The sequence below is a fragment of the Kryptolebias marmoratus genome, linkage group LG13 (assembly GCF_001649575.2).
Source record: "Kryptolebias marmoratus isolate JLee-2015 linkage group LG13, ASM164957v2, whole genome shotgun sequence".
In the NCBI taxonomy this organism is placed as follows: Eukaryota; Metazoa; Chordata; class Actinopteri; order Cyprinodontiformes; family Rivulidae; genus Kryptolebias; species Kryptolebias marmoratus.
Window position 1 is genome coordinate 6,917,327 of NC_051442.1, and position 25,421 is coordinate 6,942,747.

At 37.2% G+C, this 25,421-nt stretch overlaps 1 protein-coding gene across 1 annotated transcript in view; it reads left to right on the top strand.

The window, feature by feature from the left end:
• The first annotated feature begins 612 nt into the window (after positions 1–612).
• Positions 613–25,421, top strand: part of stk10 (serine/threonine kinase 10) — a 34,946-nt gene continuing 10,137 nt past the window's right edge. The window contains exons 1-8 of the mRNA XM_017421397.3: positions 613–1,114; positions 9,760–9,924; positions 15,172–15,220; positions 15,912–16,061; positions 18,036–18,108; positions 18,797–18,991; positions 19,573–19,654; positions 24,577–24,711. Of these exons, the coding sequence (XP_017276886.1) occupies positions 956–1,114; positions 9,760–9,924; positions 15,172–15,220; positions 15,912–16,061; positions 18,036–18,108; positions 18,797–18,991; positions 19,573–19,654; positions 24,577–24,711 (1,008 nt within the window). The 5' untranslated portion in view covers positions 613–955. The remainder of the gene's footprint in view (positions 1,115–9,759; positions 9,925–15,171; positions 15,221–15,911; positions 16,062–18,035; positions 18,109–18,796; positions 18,992–19,572; positions 19,655–24,576; positions 24,712–25,421) is intronic.

Here is a 25,421-nt window from a genome sequence, read left to right on the forward strand (position 1 = left end):
TTATAATTTTTTTAATCTTATAGTCATTTTATAACTAATTCATTAGTTTTATTAACATATTTTCTAATCTAAGAAGCGAGAAACTGAAAATTCGTAGTATTTTTTGTGTTTTTGTGTGATAAGCACAACGAAGTGTGTTGAGTTAAATTCTCCACTAGAGGGCGGTGTTTCTCTACCCACAGCTGGTTGACCGACAGGAGTAAGGAATGTGAAAAGAAACCACGCAACTAATAATGCATTTAAAATTTGAACTAAGCTGAGAGATGAAACATTATTTTCTAATTTTACAATCATATTATTCCATCATAAAAAGAAGCCTAGGACAACTCCGAATAAACTGTGCAATCAAACAGTGTAGAGTAAAGGAAGGGTAAATTAGTCTAAATATGGATAAATAAATAAACGCATCCACGCAGAGCTGGTATCGCTTTATTAGACGTTTTATAGTTGTGTTAACAGAAGAGGCAGCCGCAGTCTGAGGACGCTCCCAGCGCCAACCCGGATATGAAGTCCTTCTACCTCAGCGGCGCTATGATGACGCAGACTTAAAGGACTACATTTCCATGACGGCACGGAGAGGACTGACTGCTCTTAACAAGGTGGGGCTTCGTCGCTCAGTTTGAATCAACAAGTTGCCCAGGCACTCAGACAGACGGCAACTCCATCCGTGCGTCCGCAGCGGCAGGTGGTCAGCGCGCGTCTGGTTCTTTAAGCGCAGCTTCCCAAGAGGATCATGACCCGTTTTCACCTTAGAACCACCAGATCCGGAGTTTGAGATGGGTGGAGTAGAATAACTTATTTTCTTTGTTTTGTTTTTCTTTTGTTTTTTCTTGAGGAGGGAAGAGAAAAGAAAAGACTTGCAACGCATCTCTGCTTGCGTAAAACTGCCTAAAAACCCAAAGCAGCCGATTGTTTCCTTTTTTTTTCTTGAACTGAAGTTGACACAGAGTAAATCATGGCTCTCTCAAGGTTTAGTAAACTGTTCAGGCTGCCTACGATTGAAATGAAAAAGAAAGTCAAGCAGTACGAGCACGTCCACCGGGACATCAACCCCAATGACATTTGGGAGATAGTTGGAGAGTTGGGCGACGGTGCGTTTGGGAAGGTCTACAAGGTAAGAGTGATTGTGAAAACACGAGGCACCTGCCTGCCAATCATACAAAAACTGTCAAACCCTTCTTTAATTATCAGTTGTATGGATAAGTTGCCTATTCCTTTGAAGTTCAGGCTGTTTTAGTAATATTACGAATTTCTGTCTTTTCTTTTGTTAAATACTAAATTATTGGGCCACACTTATATGATGCCTGTTTGAAGCTGGTCCTTTAGGACGTGGTGAGCTTCTTTCAGTCCCATGTGAACCACTGGTGCTGTTGACCTGGTCTATGACAGATATCTGAAGTATGCTGTTGATCCAGAACTAAAGTTTGAGTCACTCTGAACTCCTTATAAACAAAACCTTTCTGTTCTCTTTACAAACGTTTACTTCCATTTATTCTCCTTTTCGTCTTAGTCTTTTCTTTTTTCTTTCAATTTGAAACATTTTCAAATTAAAAAAAAGAGTCCTGATTCATCCCTCTGGCACACCAGTGCTGTGAATCCTTAATAAATTCAGCCCACGGGGACAGTGAAAGCCCTTTTTTGTGCCTTCTTCCACAACTCTGCAACAGTTTCCACTTTTGCCTCAGAGGATGCATTTAATCCGGACCCGCAGGCTTCTCAGCCCCTCTCTGTGAAGCAGGGCACAGGCCCTCTGTGTCTTGCGCAGTCCGTCGGAGCACAGTGGACACATTTTAGGCAGTGGAAGAAGCAACGCTTCAGAGGAATTCTACACTGACCAAAAAAAAAAGGCAGGGCTTTTTAAGAAGGAACCACCCGGTTTGGATATTCGGGTTTGATTGGAAATTCTGTAAAGTTGGGAAGATATGAGGAAGGTGAAGCATCCCTGTTACAGAAACGTATACGTTATGTTACAGAAGAGTTAAAAAAATACAAATTTCTGCAGTTATCACAAGTCTGAATGAAAGCTACAGAAATATCATCCTACTGTGTATTATTTGAAGAAGGTGAGCATGTGAGGTGTGTTGGCACATAAAGTGACGGAAGTGACAAAACCATGTACAAGAAATGAACAAATACAAATTTTAGATTATTTTTAAAGAAGCCAAAGAAGCTGCTGAACGGGAGGTGCTTCAAGCTTTTATAGCTTGTGTGTGAGATCACAGCGATTCGTTCAAATTCTTTGTTCTAAAACATGGAGACAGAGGGGTTCATCGGCACAAAAAGCAGCAAATTACAGTTACATCTGCCTGATTTTAGGAAGATGAAGTGTAAATGTGTACATTCTCTCAGTCAGCCCCCGTATGTTTAGCCAAACATCAAGCCTGAGCTTTGGCTTCCATTTCCTCTCGTTAAGTGGCCTGGGTGGTGATGGTGGTGGTGGGGAGGATAACATCTTCATACCTGCAGCTGTCAGATTAAGGGGTGGGAGGCAGAGTGGGAAGACAGATGATGGCCAAGACAGGAAGTCGGGGGACAACTAACGCTTCTCTGGAACTGACAACTTCCCCTCACTGCTCCCAAATCTCTGAATAATCAACTTGTGTGTGGGAGGGAAAAGCCTCTGGTGACGAATTGCACGTTTTCTGTTGAAGTGTTTGATGGAGGAGGCCTGAGTGAGGGCTGGGGGGCTCGGTGCTCTCTGTCACAATCAGAGTGTTAAGGACAGGAGTGAGAATAAAACTAGTTAAAGATGAAATAGTAGGCGTTTTGAAGATTATCACACAAAAATTACAATTTTTGTCAGCCTTTCTTTTACGTGGCAAAGAACCTTGTGTTAACGACGCTACTGATGTTTCGGTTTCTGAGATTAAACGGATCTCTTTATTTGTGTAGTGTGCTTGTGAGTACCGAGTTATCCTGTCAAAATGATTCTCTAAAGGAGAGTTGAGGGCAAATTATGCTTTGTGTTCGCAGGAAAATTGAAAATTGCTCTTTTATTTCTTGCACCAATCAGTGCTGCTTTTGTTTAAACTGCCAAGTTAAATGATATGAAGTTACTGTGGACTTTTCACTGTCATCATAAGCACCTGACTTCCTTATCGTTCATGTCATAACATGAAAAATGTTTCGCTAGTCCTACATTCAGCGTCAAAGAATGTTTCCTTAAGCTTTGCTCACACATGCAAGGCATTTAATTAATCTGTCAGCAACTAAATGTGTCTGTGTGACATGTAAATTATCCCACCGGCACTTTACTGTAACATTTTCAGCAGAAATCTGACAAAGTTGTACCTTTACACACATGTTTAGTTTTCAGCACAGCACAGCACAGCTGCTGCAGTTACGTTATTAGTAAGACGAGCACGGCGGTGGTGGGTTTGTGTTTGTTGCTTTAACCGGAGTTTTGAGTTGTGGTGCAACTCCTTATCTGATAAACAACAGTGACGGTGTTCTCAAGTAAACTCACTCATCATGTTCTTGACTCGACAGCGGTGTTGCACAAGTGCAGTCAGAGGTTCAGACATGCATTGTTCACTTTTTAAATCGACGTCAACATTTGGAAATGTGACGTTTTCAGCTGTTTGATTCAACAACCAGATGCTTGGTTGTTGAGAAAACTGACACTGAGAACATTGATAACACAAAAACCTATTGCATCTTATCTGGTGTAAATGACAAAGACCCTGTAACTAATTATGTCACTTTTACAGTAATTTTTGGCTGAAGCTTGAGAGGTATGAATAGAAAAATGACCAATGTGTCATTCTCTAAATGCAGTTTTACCAGAATAATAAAATCACTCAAATGACGTTGTTTGTTATCTATGAGAAGAAATTTACTTTGTCTTTCTTCACTTGTTTACTTTTCTTGAATGCTGTGTACGTTGCTACAACTGAGGCATGAAACAGATGAGTTGTACCTTTCCTTTCACTAATTAATGAGCCACGTGTCGCTGAGCACATTGCCCTGCTGCTGCTTCTGGTGAAACGTCTCCATAGACACTCTCAGGACGTGAGGAGACACTTTGTCAAATTCCCTGTGTCCCCGTGGCTCGGAAGTGTAAGACGACGGTGTGCTAAACCTGAACTTTTAATTGCGTTCTGCAGTTGGCGCCTACACGCGTACCTGAAATACAAACTCAGTTTATTCAGACTTTCTCTGAAAATCAAACTGTCTCAAGTACCCAATTAAAAAATAAAAGATTAATTTGTTTTCTAATATTTAAAATAGAGGATTCATTTGTTACAATATTAACAGACGGACTCATCTTTGACCATTTTTCAGTCTATTTTGAAAAAGTGCATTTTTATTTGTCTGTAGTCATCATGATTCAGGTCTTTAACCAGACTGGATGTTTTGGAGAAGCTTTACTGCTTTATACCTCATCTTCAAGTAGTTGTTCGTATAATAAAAATAAATAATAATAATAATAATAAAGTGTGGTTCTGTGAAAATGTTATGAACACATAATATATTACCTGCTGTAAATAGGTTTTTGAACAGCCTCAGTGTTTATTCTGACTTATTGGTAAGCTAATGGCTAGTTTGAACAAGGCGTAGACCAAAGTGAATTGATGTCATCTTAAAACAAGCCCAATCTGGAGAAAAAAAAAGCATAGTGCTTCATGTGAACACCATTTTATAAACCTTTACATCATCATCAGTTTTGCATTCTATGTTGATTCCAGCAAAAGTATTAGCTGTTGCTGCCAGTTCTGTTTGCAAATAATCATAACATATATTGTAAATAACTGTTTAATGCAAAATTGACTGATTTAAATGGTAATGGTGTTCACATAAACCACTTTGAATCCTTGAAGACCTTTAAAACAGCAGCTCTCCACTTTGGGTTTGTCCTCGCTCAAATTAGCTGTTAGCTTCACATTCCAGTCACAAATAAACACAGTTTCTCCAAATTAAGACCATTTAATTTATAACAGGTACTATAAGATGTGAATTGTTAACGCCCTTTCCATGAAAACCTACTTTAAAAGGTCTAAGCTTTCGCTTTAGAAGATGATAAAACGAATAAACTGCTCAGTGACACCAAGTACCATTTTCGTTTGCTTTGAATGAAAGAAACAAAGTTGTTGAGTAGGAAGGGGATGGGTTTATAGTCCTTACGGTTAAGGCTTGTGAAAAATGCAAAAACTGAGTATGACACTGCTGTGACAGCATGTTAAGATGTAGTTGGTGTAAAGGTCATCCCTACTGCAGAAAGCTTGTTTTCCTGCGTGTAATCTCAGGGCACAGCTGAGCCCATGCTGACTGATAAGAGCCCAGCTGGTTGGGTGGGAGCTCAGCGTGGTGGGAGTCCCTGTCAGCCCTGTGATCATATTATTGGGGCTCTTAAAGGAGGCTTTCCAACATCCTTAGATCTTTTGTTGCTGTGCTTAAGGTTTTCAAGGTGGAGTTCGGCGAGCTGCATTTTTCTGTTACAAAATTTCTGTTTCATTGAGTCCATTTTTTGTTTAAACAAGACAATAAAAATGTCACCATTCCATTTGCATTAGATATAGTTTCAGTTAACAATCTTGCGTTACCTGTTTGAGGATGTTTTTTTTCTGTTTCCTGTAGCATACTCCTAAAAGAAAGTGTGTAATTACTGCAGTCTGTTTGTATGTGCTGTACTCAGGAAGTGTTTCTCATATGTCATGAGATTCTTGATTGTGAAACCTCGCTGTGTATATAAATGGCATCTTTTTTTCTAAGGCCTTTTGTTCAGGATCAAAATCTCCTTTTTCATTGAGCTGCTGTACTTGGGTGGCTTGCTGGTTCAGGGTTCATTGCAGTCTTTTTTTTGTTATGCTGATCAAAACTTTCACATCCTGAAGAGGCTGATTGCTTCATTTCAGGGTGTGTGTGTGTGTGTGTGTGGTTGGTGTTAGCTTGAGTGTCACTCTGTTACACGCTTCACGCCCTACAAGTCTGGGAAAGCAAGCATGTGTTTAAATGTAGTCAGCGAGCTGGCCAACAGAGGAAGTATCTTAGAGAGAATGTGTCAGATATTGTTTCTGTTTGTGCACTTTAATGAAGCTGTAGGAGTTTCAAGGTTTTGAAGAGCGCTGCCGCTACACACGGACGCCTGCTGACAGAGGCTATGCAGGTGCTGAGAGCCACATTCCTACTCGTAGAAATGTGGGGAGAACATACAGAGGAGGGGTGGTTTATGACGGGGCAAAGGTCTAACACATTCATGTCATCCCCCCCCTCCACCTCTGAAGGGAGGTGTGTGCTGTGTAGAGAGCATAACTCGGCAAACAAGCTGAAAACACACGTCAGCATGTGGTATGCTCGTTCAACCAGGAGGTGACCGACCCCAGGAAGTCATCAAATTCAGTAACACAGTGATTTATTTATTCAGACGTGTGTATATATACATTTTAACTTTAGTTACTACTAGAAGATGAAGGTTTGAGGATTTAAATTTTACTTTATTTATGATTCTTTAATTGGAGCGTGATCCGGCTGGGCAATTTCAATCCAACAAACCCTCAGTAATCAATAAAAAACTCAACACACTGTCAGCGCTGAACGTTATTATTCCCAGCTCGAGTCATTTGAAAAGACTGCTCGCATGTAAACAAAGAGCACATTTGATGCATGTGCTTTTATGTGCTTGTTTACTCTGTAATCCTTCCTACCTCCTAGTTTATCTAACAGCTTGCCTTTTATCCAGCAGACAGTTGCTGAAAAGGGATGAATGAATGTAAATAAAATGATACATAGGCAGTGGTGATGAACAAACTTGATGACATAAAATAAATATAATCTACAGTCACAAATGCTTTTGTGGGAAAAAAAAACAAACAGATTTTATTCAGAGCAGAAATTTACAAGCATATCAGATCAAACATTGAAACCTTTTTATTTATTAAGTTATATGCTCATTCAGTCCCTGATTCCAAAACAAATAAAACAAAATAAAAAAGACCATCAGCATTGCAGCACATCAGCTTTTTATAAGGTTTGCAGATTTATATTAAAAACAAACACAAAACTTATGATTTCATACAGTAATTAATGTCAAGGAGAGGATCCCCACTTAAAATGGCGATAAAATAGTGGAAGTTTTTTATTCCTATTCCTAAACTAGAAATTATTTATGTAAAATTTTGAGGAATTTGATGATTTTATCCCTGAATTTAAAAATAATTATTAAAAGATTTTATAGAATCCAGAGAAATATATAAAAAAACAACCATAAAACCCCAAAACAGGCAAGCAGTGTCAAGCATGTGCTTTCTGCAAACATTTAAAGTTTATGAAAGACAATTCACATATGACCAAAAGCTTTAAAGATATAATACTAGTCAAACTAAAGTGAAATTGTTTGGCTGCTTGCCCAAAACAGGACAGTAGCTAAAGTGTGGCTGTTTTTTTTTTTTTTTTTTCTGCAGACATGCAAGGAACAAATAAGATGAGACACAACATTAAAAAGTTATTTTGGACAGAAACCATGGAAACCAGACCCAAACAAAGACGAAGATTGTTGTTCTCTGGGAGAGTGAAGAGTTTGTGGGTTTGAAAGAAGCGTTGTTTGCCCATGGGATGCTGCAGCAGCTACAGTATACAGTCAGCAGCACTTCTACTCCCCTGAGATTGTAATTGTTTAAAAACTTTTTTTTTTCTTTCTACATGACTTTGTTTTTTTTCATCAGAAGTTATATTCTGCCATTAGGTTTTGACATTTTGTTGAAAACGAAACATTTTTTCTCCAGGTTCTTAATATGAGACACCTGTGTGAAAGATATTGCTATACTGAAGTGCAAACACCTAAAAAAATGTTGATCTGTCTACAGTCATTTGCAAAATTTGACAGTTTTGACCAAAGTCATTTTTTTTGTAAGTGTGATTGCTAAAATGTACTTTTTCTTTAAAGTGTTGGTTGTGTGGAAATTAAAAGTGCATCATGTATTAAAGCACAAGGGCTGTGGTTATAACTTGGAGATCTAAAGTAACACCAGCTTCCTGCTGCCATGTATGCGCAAACCTCCAAGCATCCAAACCACCAGTCACTTGTGTTTTGACATAAATTTTTTTAGGAAGTCACGAGGTCCCATGTGAGACACACTGAGATGTTTTAAGTGTTCTTTCCTCTTTCTGGGCATAAACAGCTTCAAAGATTCACATGAAGACAAACACTTGTCGCTATATTTTATACTAGAGGACCTTGTTTGACGTCACGCATTCCCCTCGCCGCACAATAAAAGGCGTCACATAAATGCACGAGGCTTGGAATTTGTCTACCCTCTCTGCTCCCCTCATCCAGTCATCAGAAAGCCAGAGGCACATTCCTCAGCCTTGTTACCACTGAGATGTTAACTTTTTGTGTGACGGTGAGAGCTCGTTTGAAGCTGGCTCAAGAGGGCTGGCTGCGTTTGCAACAGCAGCTCCAGTCTGAGCAAAAAACATTGTTCAATTTTCCCAAGACAAAGACTTCTGATTGGACTTAATTTCGCCTCAATTTGTACCATCTGAAAAGATCCATGGGCGGGAGCAAGTTTTAAATGCAAAAATAGCCAATCAAGTTGTGGCCAAATGTTTCAAACCTAGTTTTCAATGGCGATGGCTCGTTTCAGTCCGACTGAAATACAACCACAGTTAGCTGTGATGTTATCCGCACAGTGAAAGTGTGTGTCTCAGCCTTTACTGTTGAGGCTTGTTACCCAAATGACTGATGGTTTGATGGTAGGAGCAGACGTCCTGTTGACTCACACGGTTGCATTTCTTTGATTGGGGGGGGCAGAACATCTTTTCAGGAGCTCTTGATGCAGACACACAGACGGTCATGGCGTAATGTGATGAGTGTGTGTGTCGCTGACAGTCTGATATGTTTGCTCAGATGTTTTCCCACAGCCCCTGTAAAACATGGAGGCATCAGACCTCAGCAGGCTGTTTAGTCTGTTGTGTTTCTGCAGGTCACTGGATGGCCACACGTGCACTGAAACATTTACAATCTGTGGAGTTCTCACCAACACACAGAAGTCGGAAGTAGAAGTCAAATGCATCAATTGTAAGGCAGAAAAAAACAGAAATTCTCACCTTGTGTTTTTCTTGTCATGGTTTTATTGCCTAAGTTGTCCTCACTCTTCACTGAACATGTGGTTCTGACTGCAGGAACACAACAGTGAGTTTTGACACAACATGATGTCAGTCTGCATACACAACATACTGTCCTTCACACAATGTTCATACTTTTGTATTCACTGCCATGTGAGTCACTTGTTGGTTTGTTTCTTCGGCTAAATAATCAGCTCACATTTGCATACAACTACTTGGAGACTCTGTGTAGGTATGTTAGTCAGCAGTTTAATTGCTTTTTAAAGGATTGTGGTATTATTGTGACTGGAAAATAACTCAGTATTTTTATTAAAGCAAGTTATAATGCGTATTTCTTGCACTTGTATAGCACTTTATCTAGTCCAAGGACCCCAAAGCGCTTCACTCTACAATTTCTTGTTGATTGTACTACTGGAAAGGGATATCCATTTATTTTTTTTACATTTGAAGCCATTAATCACAGGTATATTTCACATACATTTAAATCACAACCACAACTTGCACTTCATACATTTTAATATCTTTTGTATAAATTTAAGTGAAAAAAGAATAATAAAAGAAGAATATTCCTGATTTGGTTTCACTTCGATAGATTTTTAGCCCAAAAAAGATGAAGTAAAATATAAGAATTTTGTTCAAAAGTTATAAGGTTTGTCCCATTTGTTGAATTTAATGTTCTGTTCCTCTGTCCTGTAGGCCAGCAACAAGGAGACGGGCATTCTGGCTGCAGCCAAAGTGATTGAGACAAAATGTGAGGAGGAGCTGGAGGACTACATAGTCGAGATTGACATCTTGGCTAAATGTAACCATCAATACATTGTCAAGCTGCTCGATGCGTTTTATTATGAAAACAAACTCTGGGTAAGTAACAGAGTTCAGGCATTCATGCTGAAAAGCGCTTGGAATGTTTCACTTTTCTCTGACGGCATTGTTATTTTATTACAACTACACCTTATCTCAAATGTATTTCTGTGTAAAGATAAGACGATTTGATAGCCTGAATGAGCAATGACAGCAGGCCCCCAGGGTGACATAATATTTCAGAAATGACCCCATCCTCACCCTGGTGATACTGCAACAAAGAGGATCAATTTCATGTCACTGTTTTTGATCTTGAGTTATTTTTCATCTCCACATTTGACTCTGAGTCAAGAGTAAATAATTCAACTCCCTCTGTAATCTTCCATTCTCTGGCCAAAGCAAATATTGGTGACCTCATGTTGGGGTGCAGCCTTGAGTCTCTGAAGAAATACAGACAGAGTTCAGTCTAAAGATAGTGATGAGTATTTTTTTTTGTCTTTCCTTTTTGGTAAACTCTTCTCCATTAATGGGTCGGAAAAAAGGTAGTTAAATATAGGAATGAGAGGAAAAAAATGTTTGTTTACGCTGACTCGTCCAACTAATCAGGCACAAATTTAGGAAGCTCAATTGTACCTTTCAAGTAATGAGGTGTCATTGAATCCAGCTAGTTGAGTTTGCATTGCACGTAACTCATGATTTTGTTACATCTTTACTCTAAAAACATTAAGGTTGAATTTTTTTTTTTACCAAACCATGATGGTCTAAAATTACATTCAGTTTATGACCACATCACAAGCAATTCTAGGCAGAAGATTTTACTGTATGTTGGGTTTTATTTAAATAAAGTTTAAATTTATCAAAAATTGGATACTGCCCAACCCCAGAACTTGGTACTGAAAAGATGCAGCTAGTTATATTACAAACAATTATTATTGTATTGTGACAAAATAAATATGACATATTTTTATATTTATTCATTTTGATGAAACTTGAGGATGCACTACTTTGAAATGTATCAACCTATGTTAAGCATTTGTCAACTGAATCGTGGTTGAGTTGTGAGGGTCAGATTCACACTTTTTTCACACACGTTTCCTGTTTGGGTAACTTGAATTTCACAGCTTTGCGGTTTGTGTCTGATCTCCAAAATGGCAGACATTGCATTTCCTCTGAGAGCTTCACGATAGATGCTATAATGTTAAAGTTTAATTATAAACCTCTTGTGTTGGAGAATCACAATGGAGAAAAAAAGTCAGATTAGGGTTATATTTTCCAGGGTGTAACACATAGATCAGATTTAATCTAAAAAATTACTTGAGGTCTTCCTCAACATACAGCTGTTCCACAGTCGCAGAAGTGGCCACAGTTGGGTTGGCCATAGTTCGAATTCCTGAATGTAAAACTTGAATCTTCTCATTCAGTGGTAGACACTGAAACTATTAGTTTATGCTGATGAGTTGGATGTACAAACACCCCCACCTGGTGCATTTAAACCACACACATCCTGTGTCTGTTTCCGAGACACAACTTTCACTCGTCTGTTTCATGGCTAAGCTGTATTCAGAAACAAATCCATCCTTTCTTTTAGAGCTTGTAGTAATACAAAGTCAGCAATGCTTGGTAATTCTTTGCTATTCGTGCATATGCTAACCTCAGATTTTTAACAAATGTTAGTTGTTAGTGATGAGGCCTCAGCAACCTACAGATGGGTGGACGACCCAGTGTGGACCCATCCGTTCTGCTTTCTACTGAGTACGAGAGTGTTTAGAGGAAGAAAGAGGAGAGAAAAAGCTGTTTGTTTCACTTCAGAGAAGAATCTGGTCTTGAGACAAGCAAAACAGTTGGGCCCACATTGTGAGGGGAAAAAAAAGGGCCTTTAACATGATGCTGACATTAGCATGCTCAGAGGAAAGAAAGAACAGAGAGATAGAGAGGATAGCACAATGGAGGACAGTTTAAACAGAGGGACAGCAGTGCATTAAACAGAAGAACACGTCATTCAATGTTGTAACCATAGACAAACAAACAAAAATGTTTGTTTAAAAAAAAATATTTATATATATATCCTCAATAATTTTTGCGATTTTGTGATTTGTGTAATAAAACATTGGCATAATAAATTCTCTTCAATACATGCATTTGTAGAATGATATTTATGACATGGATTACAATAGAAACACATACATTTTTGCACAATCCAGGAAGTAGCATTTATTAGTGCAAACAAAAAAGGGAGATTTTTTTTCAGCTTTTATTTTCTATGACCTACAGTGTGAATCTAAAGCTACTGGAAGCCCTGTAACAGTAGTCTCTACTATTACAGCATACTGTAATAACAAAGACATCAATCACTAAGTCAGTGCAAGCATTAAAGTATTTATGTTTTAAACTAAAATCTTAGGAAAGAGTATAACTGTCTAATAATAAAAAAAAGATTTAAGTCAAGCTGCAACTTTTAGGTAATCTGAACAATCCAGTCATCAAATTTAAACTGACTTTTTCTTTTTTTTTATACAAATGTAAACAAAGAGCACCCATGCAAACAAGGATATAAAAATCTAAGCACCGTCTGCATAGGCAGTTAAACATCCGTAAAACCATAAAACAATTATATAATGGAGTCAGTAATTTCAAAGAACTTCTCAGTCTTCCATCATTCACAGTGCACAAAGTGATTAGTGCAGCAGCGCTTTGAGTCATTAGTTTACCTTCAGATTGCACATGCAGCTGTCTCCTCACCATGTGCTTTTTTTGCCCCCATGTACTTTTCTGTTCTTAAAACGGTGAAACAGGTCTGCTTTGTTTTTAGTAGCAACTGTTTTCTTGCAATTTATTTATTTTTTATATAAAATATTGTGCTCTTTTGGAGATCTGTCTTCTTATAGACAAATCACTTTTGTATAATTGAAGTAGCTATTTCATGTAAATGAGATGGACCAGTCTCAAAGTGTTGTTGTACACACTGGGAGACATAAATGCATCATGCCATCTTATGACGGATACCACAATATGACACTTTTGTATTGCATAAAATGTTACATCTGTATTATTTTAGCAAATATAATATGGCACAAGAATCTAAATTATGATGCCATATTTTGTTGACTGTTTGATGACCTTAAAAAGCTTGAATCTAAGCCAGTGTAAACACATGTATGCTCACACCTTTGTGAAGACACAGCTTATTGAAGCATTTTAACACCACAAAGAAGCCTGTCACTGTGGCTGTAATGTTCTGGTTTTAAACTGAACTGTAGTGGCGTATTTCTTTTATTTTTAATTGCAGTTTAGAGGCAGATCTTTGTTGGTGAGCAGCTTGGCTCTTCCCTTTATCCCTCCTGAGAAAATGAGGAGGTAAATCACTGAAACTACCAAGTGGTAAAATGGAGGATCACTGTAGAGTCAGCAATGTTTTGCTCCATTTATTTTAAAGCTTTTTAGGTTTTGTTAACTCTCTGATTTGTCCTTGATTTCAAAGAACAAAAAGAGACTCGTAAGTGTGAAAATATTTTTTTATATAGTATTAAATGACATAAATTTGTTCAGCTTTAAAGCTCTAAGAGAAATGACATGCCCTAAAAACTACACATTTTATACATCTAATTGTTTTAGGAGTGGATATGGGCAGCAGACTGTTTGCTAGATTCTTAGGTCTGCATGAATACTCCACCCACAGTGGGTATGCTTTACACGAAGCTTGACCAGTTGGAGCACATTCTTGACCACAGCCCAACACGTCACCCAGGATTCCTTAAGCCAGAGAGAACAACTCTTGCTACAGACTCACCGAAACCAAAACAATGTGTTTGGTTTGTTGTGATAAAGAACAGGGAAGTGATTCACAAACTGGTGATCATTTTCCATTTGTAGGTAATAAATACATGTTAAGGATATACTTTAAAATATGCAAATTCTTCTGTTTTGAAATGATTTTTTTCATTTTCGCTGTTCACATGTCACAGTTTTTGGAAGATTCAATAATAAAAAGTTGGAACACCTCATGTTAGGACTGTGAATCCATTTTTTTAGGTTTTTTTTTCAGGCTGATGTTGACGTAGTTAATAGTATGCTTGACTGATAATGAAATACATTCATCCAGTCTGTTTTCAACAATGGCTGGAGCTCTTGGCAAACACACTTGGGAGAACAGGATTACTGAAAGTCTTGTACAACTTGCTTTTATTTTGCTTTGTCACACCTTCCAGTCTTTCTGTTACGTATTTGTATTCGCTAAGAGACATGGCTTTTGTGGCAAACTGAGATTGCATACCCTTTATCTAGCTCATCATGCTGGTTGGTAATGGGATAATGATTTTTAGTGGTACCTGCTGATAATCCTTAAAGTAAAATAAAATCAATCATTTTAGTAAAACCTTTCTTTTCTTACTGTGTCAGTCTCCACTTCATGTGAAGGTTTATAATCCAGGGTGTCACAAAAGCTGCTTACAAACTTCATAATTTTAAATGTTTTTAATGTTTTGGTCCTTGAGTACATGGTCAAAACCTTTCGTATGAAAGTTAAGGATCAAATCATCATTCCCCAGTACCTCTTTCAGTCATAAAGTTGACATATAAACAGTCTTTCAAATGGACCAAAACAAAGTGTAACATCCTTCAAAACACATGCCTAAAACTAATAAATCTCACAGAAGACAATTGTTCTGCTTGCAGTTGTATGCTAAGAATGACATTCTCGGTCTTCTGTTTTTCTCATATAGTCTGTGTGTATTTGTGTGCACTTGCACCTTCTGTCTTTATAACTGGCTTGACCAAAATGCCACTCCTTATTAGCTGCCAGACTGATGCTTTAACAACACTGTCATAGCAAGCAGGGACTGTGTAATTATACAAGGCTGAGATCATAAAAAAGGTATGTTTCTCACCACCTGATATAGATTTATGACAAAGTGAAAAGTACTTGATTCAAAGTATATGCTTCAATCCATCAAGTATCAGGACAATTCTATGCTTAGAAACAGAACATTATGCACACAAGAACATGTAGTTTTACAATTACAAACCCTCAAAAATAACTGTTTTAATGAATACATTTTGATATGTTTTTAATAAGTTTACTTATTAAGGAAAGGATTTGAACAATAATTATCAGATGCTGCTGTTAGCATAAAAGACACCATTTAGAGATTCCAAATTAGTGATGTCATTTTGTGTTCTTAAAATATAAGTTCTGCTTTTCTAATTCTTTGCCATGAAGCCTTTACATTAGAATCCTAACAGGGTTTAAAATGTTTTTTTGTTTTTTTTTTTTATCAAGGTTAACGCCACCTCTTTTCTCCTCTCCTTCAGATCATGATAGAGTTCTGCGCTGGAGGTGCTATGGACGCCAATATGCTAGGTAGATCTCCTCTTCTTTTGACATATCTTCTTCTTTTTTTTTAATTAAACATTCAACCTTCTGCACTTGTAGTAGTTCAGTGATGTTGGAGAGTTGTAGAGAGATCACAGAAGCTGTTCCAGAGAGCCAGTGCATGCATTAATAATGATCATTTATTAGAGTAAATCCGGACAACAAATATTATTTTGTCAAAGTAGTTTGATGCATCCCATCACTAACCATGTCATGCATCTTTCACTATCTGAAACTGAATACCCTGATAAAGTCAGGCTTGTGGGAGTCCTCGGGTGTGGGAAATGCTCCTGATCTGTTTTCACTGGATAATCCACCTCCTCATTTCTGCCTGTACCCCTCTGCAGCTAACCAAACATAGACAAAGTAGAATAAAGTCTGTGGGCTGGGTCCATCTTAGATTTTTCTAATATAGGATTACTTATCCAGCAACAGTATCTGCTCTGATACTACAAGTTTACTTTGTGAGATTTCTTTGATGGAATTCCCATAGTAGTCCAGTTCCCTAAACATTGTTTTGCCATAACAATGTGTAGGCTGAATAATGCATCATTTATTGTGAAAGTCATGGCTTTTAGCCCTCCTATTAAGCCTTCTTAGCTCTATTCTGCTCGTGTTCATGCTCCCAATCTTTACACCACACTGAACCCCTCCATCTCGCCTCCTTTGCTCCTATCAGAGTTGGATCGAGGTCTAACAGAGCCGCAGATTAAAGTGGTTTGTCGGCAGATGCTGGAGGCTCTGGTTTACCTCCACGACCAAAAGATCATCCACAGAGACCTAAAGGCTGGTAACATCCTCCTCACGCTGGATGGAGACATAAAACTGGGTAAGGGTTTGATTTCACTTACTTTAATGTTCCAATTTGGGAATTTCTAGTGATTAATTTATTGACCATGATTTATTTAAATGCCATGTTGGATCCACACCACAGGAGAAATGTTTTGCTGAATGTTTTGATGCAGAACTGTAGAATTCACATCACGGAAAGCTTTGCAGAAAATGCAATAAAGTACAAACTATAACTTTAGGTTGATAAAGCAATCTTTACAGCATGGTAAAGATTACTGGTTCTTCCCCCTCAAAATTGAATAGGTTCTTGAGACTAAATTATTATCTTTTTTAATGTGTAGAGGATCAGAGAGACAAGAAAAATGGTGTGCTAATATGATCAATAATGTGCACAGAATCAGACTAGATGTCAAATAATGTTTTTGTGTATTAATTTTCTGTATAATCATTGTAAAATTGAACCAAAAACAATAACTGTCTCTAAAATCCAAATAAGTTTTACTTTGGTTTAGACAAAATCATTTTCTGAAGGGGGTGAAAAAAATGTAGCTCTACTACTGTAAAATCTTTCAAGTAGAATAACTTCTCCGACAAACCTCATGCCTCATTGCCACAGTGAAGGTCATGTGCAGACCCCTGATGAATTGTTTCTTTGGTATAAAGGCATGCCACAGGCGCGCACACACACATTGTTGGAGACACTGCAGCCCTCCTGCAGCTTTGTCGAAGAATCATAACCAAGCATTGTGTGGGAAAATGACATTCAGGGAATGTTGCATATTTTCTTTCTATTGACTTAAAAAAAATTCACCACATTCTTAGCATTGCACAGCTGAAGTTATGAACCCAAACCAAAGGCCAATGTATTTTGGATTGGAGTATAGCTTTCCAAAACATAAATAAATAAATAAAAATGCTAATCTAATGCTTGAAGTTGAAAGTAAGGTGACCAAGAGTTTTAAATACATCTGTTATTTCCTTGTAGATCCAGTCTGTTTTTTTTGTTTGTTTTGTTTTGACTGTGTGGCACTTTTTACACTTTTTAAAAAATGCCTTGACGTCAAATGAATCATTTTTGTCAGATATTCTGAAGTCCCTGAGGTGGGCTTGGGCTTCCTGTTAAGAATCTTTTTACTGCCCAACATTCCTTCTTAGCACACCACAGTTGGATATAATCACTGGGAGTTGTCTCACTAAAGTCATTATGTCATGACATGGGCTCATTTACAGTCTCCAAACTTATATAACTACATGTTAATTCAAACTAGGTGGCAATTAAGTGTCTGTGAGGTCAGCTGAGTGCATCAGATATGCCAGTGGGATTCATCCTAAAACTTGTACATTATGCAGCAGCTACATTCACATTTTTGGATCACATTTAAAAAAACTTTTAGTGGCAACTAATCTCCAGTTGTGTTTGACAAATTGCATTTTAGGGTTTGCATATACAGAGAGCAGAATCAAACAAAGATGCTCATATTCAGTATTTAATCCATTCATTTAGTTCCATTTGGTGTGCTGCAGTATTTGTGAGTGTAAAATATACATGTGATCACAGTAAATCTTCCTGAGGAACAGTCATTCTTTTAAGGAAACATTTAGTTGGTTGATTTGTATGAATTCACAGAACTTTTTTTTTTCTGCAGCAGTTCAATGTATCCATTTGATTGGATGGTCAACAGTATTTTATTTGTAATTGGTAGAAACTAAGAGCCATTTTGATCCTCATAATAAAATCTACCAATAAGCATGTTGTCTTGTGCACAAATTACACAAATCTCTGCCAAACAATTCTCTGCCCTGACTACCCCACTCATATAAATAGAGCAGAAGCCTTTGTGAAAACAACACCCCTGTAATTTAACTGTTTTGTCAGGGAATCGGGTCAGCTTGTTTGGGAGACAGTACTGCTATAAATTCAATAGTTCTTGCTTTGTTTCTTCACCAGTTATATTTTACAAAAACTTTAATATATATATATTTTAACTAAGCTGTTTTCTTTCTTTTCCAGCTGATTTTGGTGTATCTGCAAAAAATAACAAAACCCTACAAAGAAGAGATACATTTATTGGAACACCATACTGGTGAGTAAGATGATTATTATCATGACCTATAGAAGTAGTCTAAGAAGGATTTTATTACTTAAATGCTACATTCTGTAAATCTAGTAATATTATTTAACTGTACCATTTCCTGATTTAAAAGGCTTTTGTCAAATATAAATAAATTGTATTTATTGTTAGGGTTTAAAATGTTTGCGCTAAACATATTTAAAAAAAATAGAATAACAGTTTATAAATATAAATAAATTATGCATATTATGCCTGTTTTGAACATAATTTGAGGTGTAAAAAAATACTGTTCTGATTGCACTTTTTGACACTTGAAAAACTTAAACAGGTTTCTAAGTGAACCTTGGTCTACAGAGTAAATACGCCTGAAGCTAGTTTACCATTAACTGAAATTTGTTGTCATCCATCCATGATGGCTGATATGGGCACCAGCTTGGCTTGATTAAAACAATTATGTTCTTGTGTTGCACAATATGGATGTTTTGAAAAGAACAGACTTTATGTTTTTATAGCCAAGTTGGGTTCTTCTCTTTATCTCTTTCATTACCTTTGATCTTGTGCTTAAAATCATTTGCCACACACATTTACATTCTAATACATAGAATATAGCAAAAAAAGACAAGTCTTTTTTTAAGGATTATACACTGTTGTTTTCATAAATGCATTATTTAATCTATACTTTGCTTGCCCCTTGCCCCAGGATGGCTCCAGAGGTGGTGATGTGTGAGACAACAAAGGATGCTCCGTATGATTACAAGGCTGACATCTGGTCTCTAGGAATCACTCTGATCGAGCTCGCACAAATCGAACCCCCACACCATGAGCTCAACCCCATGAGGGTCCTTCTGAAGATTGCAAAGTCTGAACCCCCCAGACTGGAGCAGCCACACAAATGGTGAGAATTCCACATGTTGCATGTTGGGGGAAAACTCCAAGAGAGGACGAGAAAAGAGGAATGAATAATTCATTGGTTACAGCATGCAATATTACAGAATCGGCATCCTAAATCTTTTAGCCTAGATTTCCCCAGGTTTTCTGATTTTATTCTGTTACCATTTTTTGAACAATACAATATTCTAGTCATCCCATGTATCACATTGTCCTTCCCTGTCTCCATCAGTAAGTTCTTTCCAAAAGTACATCAACAACTTAGCACAGAGGCAGGACTTGACCAAATGCCAAACTGTAACTCTTCCTATCAACTTTATGAGTCGTAATGTTCCTTTGGAGCAAATTTATTGCTGCAAAAGCAAAGTTATCAGGAATGGATTGCTGATTTATCATTTTTGCTGGAAGTTATGGTTTTATAAAACACAGATGTGCACAAAAAAAGATAATGTGTCAACATCACATATCTATAAATGTTTGCTCACGATATTATTATTTAGTAGCTACTTTTACATTACTCCTTTCTTTCTGCACTAAATTTATCAATATTTTTGTTTAAATTGAACCAGTGTCTCCTCTTTTTCCAAGGTCAAAGGATTTTAATGACTTCTTGAAGAAAGCATTGGATAGAAACACAGAAACTCGTCCATCTGCAGCACAACTCTTAGAGGTAAGATCTGATGTATGCATTTACAATCTATAGCATATCCTGCTGTTTTGCACTTTGAAACATAAGTTTTCTTGCTCTTTTGGGGGGGAATGAAAATGAATGTTCCATTTTAAAACCTGAATGCAGGGATTTGTGCTGGGGAAAAGATCTGTGTCTCATAACAAAAAACAAAAAACAAATGAGATGTAGATGTACATATTTATAAAAAAAAAGAAACGGGGAGCAAGAAAAATTCTAAGGCTACATAAATGATGCAAATTTTTAAGAGCCCATCTTATATTTTTAATATGTTAAATCTTTTTTCAATATGCATGAAGAATTTTACATACATTGTGTTAACAAAACGTCATTATTCATACTGTAGACTCCTGCAGTGATTACTGCGTCTGTAATGCTTCAATTTAGCTCTTCTCCCCTTCGAAAGGCCCAGTTTGCACTGATTGATTATCAGTTAACTGAAGGCTTCAGCAGAGGTTTTGTGTCCACATGCATCAACCGGGGCCCAAATCTGGTGTACTATTTGGCACTTCAGTCCAATAGGTAGTGATAACAATTGTCAAAGGAAAAGCCTGAGGGCTCTCTCACCAGGAATATGACCCAGTTTTTGTGTTCTTGTGGTTTCTCAATAACAAAATTTACAAATGTGGACATCAAATCTCCACACACAGCATCTTGTCAAAACAAGTGTCCTTGTTTTCTTCATCTGTTGCTGGTTGTACTCAGTCTTCTTTTGTCTTTTGTGTGTTTGTTGACACCCTTTTGAATTATATCTTTGTGGATGCTTCATCGACATCATTGAGGATGTCAAACTACGAACGGGTTTGTGATGATGTAAATATGTTAGTTATTTTGGCATGCTTCAGAGTGAAGGCTTAAACTACAAATTAGGCATTTCAGGTAGTTACGAGCAATGGCTTCTATTGGGTAGAATAATGTAGTTTGAAGGAGCAAAATGTGATCTTTGAGAGAAAAAGCTAAAGCCTCAGAGGTATAAGAATATGAAAACTTTGGGATCCCCCATGTGCAGATGAAATGTTGTTTTCATTAAAGACAGCCAAGATTTTTGCTCCAAACAATGTAGACTGATCTCTGACGAAATAGTTGAAATAGTTTTCTTAGCACACTCCTTTCCCTCTAACAAATCTGCCTAAATTCAGGCCACTGACAATGTTAGGGAAAGGGAAACTCAAGTTTCCATGCAAGTGCCAAAATAGTCCACTGAGAGTTTTGTTTTTAGAAATATTGATATTAAATAATGTAGAAGTGCTATGATCTTGAGTCAGGAGAAAAAGCAGTAAACTGGGTGTGGATTATAGAATGAGTAACATCTATTAAAACTTAGAGGCACAGTTTCCTGCCTGTCCCACAGCTGAGGGAATGCCAGCTATTTACATTCCAACTCTCAGCCAATAGTATGTTGGGACCACCCTCAGAAAGGGACTGCATGTCAATTAGAAATGAAAATGTTCCAAACCTGCTGAAAGGGGATTGAGGGGGGAGAGAAATGGGCGCGGTCCAGCCTTTGGTGCTGTGTGGGAAGTTTCAGATGTTTATCATGCCTGCTGCCCTCAACGCCTGTAGATACTAGTGCAATGGAAGCCTTTCATTCTGATATTAGATGATGACAGCAAACTTGACCTTTTGGTCAGTGTCTGCATAACAGGTTTTAAGTCATACTTTGCAGTACAGGTATTCACTGAAGCAAATGACTTTGGAAAACCGATACAGTGCACTGATTAAATTAAAAGATTATAATGAATCAGAGTGTCTGGAGTGCAGACTGGAATGCATGTGGTCTGTAGATGACAAAGAAGAGCGCAACGAATGGAGAAAGATTCAAGTCTCTTCCTATAAATAATGTGTACAAAACAACTTGACACAGTATCAGTCATTTGGTTGTGTGGCTGGCTGCAGACCATCTGGTGAACTAGTGTGCATTACACTGTGAACAGCTTCTCCTCCTACATAGTTTCTCATAAACAGAAGTTTTATGGTGCATGTTTTTTTTCTCTTTTGTAGCTTCTGTTGTCAGTATTGAAATAATCCTTTGATAGTACAAATGGCAGTAGTAAAGTCTAAAAATTGTATGTAGTAATATTTTGTGTAATCATCCAGTTGTGTGACAGAAATATTGGACACAATCAGAACTTTGAGTTAATAAAACTTTTCTTTTTATTTACTCCAAACCCCTTTTTACATTTTGCCCAACCCCAGTCTTCAGCCAAACTCTGTATAAAAACTGTTTAAACCAAGACAGAGGTTTAACCTCTGACCTACCTTTCAAAGATGTGAGGACTGACCTCTTTCAGTCAGAAATGTGTTTTGCCAAAGACATAAAGCACACTTCTTTGCCCATCAGTCATGGGTAAGCTTCCTGCTCTTGCAACATACTGAGCCATATTGTTTTTACATTGAAAATTTTACACCATGCATGACAAATATTCACACCTTTTGAGTCTAAGACACCCTGAAACAAACAAAAACAAAAAAGACAAAGTAAGCTGCAGTGATCCACGCCTTAATCTTATCTAATCTTTTTGTTAATGAAATGAAAACAGTGCTAGTTTTGGACAAAGCTTTGCTTCTACTCAGTCAACTTTTTAATCCTTTTGGGTAACAGGAAAAAAACAAGATAGACTTTTGTTTCTTTTGTTACAGACTGAATTCTTTTTTTTTCCACAGCAGCCAGACACTCTGCAGTTGCAGAACTGTAAGTTAGAGAAAATGAAATTTACAGATTGTACAGAGAGCAGGGAGGAGACGGCAATAATTTGAACTGATTGCTACGTTTTTAAAGCCTTCCTATCAGTGCGCTGTAATTGGCTGGTCTCTACAGGCTAAAAATGTGGTGAATGCAGCAAAAACGTCCAAGCAGATGATATTGAAAGAGATGATATATGCGTCATCTCCCATACATCAAGTGGGTCAGAAGACACGATAGAGAAAAATTACTTTTGTATTACCCTTTATGTTTTTTATCCTTTAAAAAAAATAAAAACAACAAAAGTCCAGTTTAATTTGTCTTTAGTGGATCTAAATGTATATAGGAGTTTGTTGAAACCCAAAATGGCAAACCCATGGCAGACATGTTTTGCACTGAATGTGAAAGGTTGAAATTTAAGCAATTAGGCTCCAACTTCTGTTATAAATGCCCTTAAATGCACAATCATTGAGTGACTACAAAGAATAAAAGCAATGTTACAGGTAGACAAAGGAAAACTCACAATGAAACAAAATACAATTATAATTATAACAAGATTTAATAATTAGTGGAAATGTTTGAAGTGATAAACACAAACCCACAAATCCATTCTTTTTCCATTTTGAAATTTTATTGTGGAAACTTGGAGCCTTTTTATTATAATCAATTAAAGTAAAAATGGGAGTTTTGAACACAAAGTTTGAAGTTCCTCATAGCTTTCTTTTTACAACAATAATTGTATAGTTACAACATTTATTCTGATAATTGTTAGCTTGCAGCTCTAAATAGCCCTTATATTTATATTTGTATTTTATTTGTTCTGTCCAGTTGTCAGATATTATTACTATAATGTATTTTATTATAAAATACGCTATCATTAAAAAAGAGTACTATCTTTTTGGACTGCTTTATTCTTTGAATTAAACAATTAAAAAAAAAATCTTATTTGACTGTTTTGTTTTTAAATTTTGAAAAAAGAGTTACAGATAACCAAAATACAGACATTGATCTATTTTTTTCTCTTTTAGTGCATGTAGAACTTATAAAGCCTTTAAAAGGACAATACATTTTGCTGCAGACTATTTTCTAGCATGCAGTAAGTTTATCTCACCTGCACCATCACAATACAGCTGTATTGAAATACTTATAAAATCATAGAATAAGCATGTTTTTGAAAAAAAAAAGAAAATTGAATAAAAGGAATGCTAATCATTTACTCCAAAGCATTACAATCAAATGCAATGAACATTTGTGTCTGTTTTTATATACATTCTTTTTTTTATTTCACTCTACAATCCTAATGCAGCCTCTTTAAACAGGCACAGAAACTATCATACGTTTCTACAAGGTCTTCATTCAGTTGAACGGGACTCGGCATGCACACTGTCCATTAGGCTTTAGCTGACTGCTCTTTGTCATTTGAGAAGCTAAGAGCTGAAGCCTAATGCAATCCTTTAGGACACCAGCATGCACACAAACATCTCTGGCCACCCACACTCACTCACTTCACACACACTGACTTCTACACACTTCATGGTCCTGCACCACTTGCAGCCTTTTCCCTTTGTCAGCTGTTCCAATTAAATTACACACAGTGCAAAAGAACTGAATAATGAATGACCAGCATTTTATCTTTGCAGCACTCACCTTTTTATTTGGCTTTGTTTTCTTTCAGCTCCTATTAAGTGTTGTTTAAAACTGAGCAGGGAAAGTTGTTTTGTGAGGCTGCTATTGTTGGAGCTCTTCAGGACTTTGCAGGTGGCAAAGTGTTTCCTCTGAAGTCAAAGCATCTTGTTTCTCATTCCCCCCTGCTGTTCCACTGGCAAATAAAATGACTTGTAAACATACACATTTATTTTGCATGGTAGAGTTTCATTTGACTCAGTTTTATTCACTGTTTAGTTGTACTTATTTTGACTTTTTCATTGTTCCTTTTTTTGCAGCATAGCTCATGGTTTGTTACTCATACCCATGGGTAAAGTGTTCAGTGCCTTCAAGCAAATACTCTTTTGTGGTTGTTAAGACAATAATTTTGTGAACACTTTAAGCCTTTAAATCTTTTTTGCTCTTTGTACAAGCGAAAATTGATACGACATGTATAAAGCCATGAATATAAAGCAAAAAAGAAGAAGAAAAAAATGTTTGTGTCAAAAATGCTGTCCTTGTTTAGTTTGATCCATATTCTGCTTGAAAGGCTCATCACTCCCTCCTGTGTCCACAGCACCCTTTTGTGAGAACCGCGACGTCTAACCGTCCGTTGATGGAGCTGGTGGCTGAGGCCAAGGCTGAGGTCATGGAGGAAATTGAAGACAATAGAGAGGAAGGAGAGGATGATGACATAATGGAGCTCACCGGGGTAACAAACCTTCATCTTTTTATTTTTGTTTTGACACCTTCCAGTAACTTTCTTGGAAGGTATTTCAATGAACTTGATACCTTCCAGTAACTTCCTTGGAAGGTATTGGGGCTTTAGAATGCTAGACTGTTGTCAAACACACCTGCAGCTGCATTTTCTGTTAAACACAGCCTTCCTGCTGATGCATTTATGACCAGTTTTCAGAGGCCATTCACAAATCCACAGAGGACATACAATTAGAAAGTAATGGCACAAGAATGTGGTCAACACAAACAAAAGAACAGTAACCGGAATACTGGCACTCACTCACACCCACGTGTGGTTAAATTTAGGTGCCGCTTTTAACCTCGCTCCTGTATAGAAAAGACTGTTGTCTCCAGCTCCCGATGAAATAAATTTATTTAAGGTTGGTCATTGTTCTGATGCCGTACTTTGACCTTTAAAATAAACCCGGTGGTTACCATGCAGCCATAAAAGCCCCATCAAAGGATTTTGCTCACAGGAAGCTAAAATGAATGTGTCAATAATAAGTGCTTTGGTTTTATAACAATGGATATTGTACACTGCTTAAGTCATAAATCTTTGGTGTTTTGTCAGCCACTAAGCATTTATTGCTGTGGTCATCTTTGCCCTCAAACATTATAGGTCTGTAGATCAGGTTTTTGTGGTCGATGTCCTTTGTTTTAATGTACAGAAAAAGCTTCAGGTGG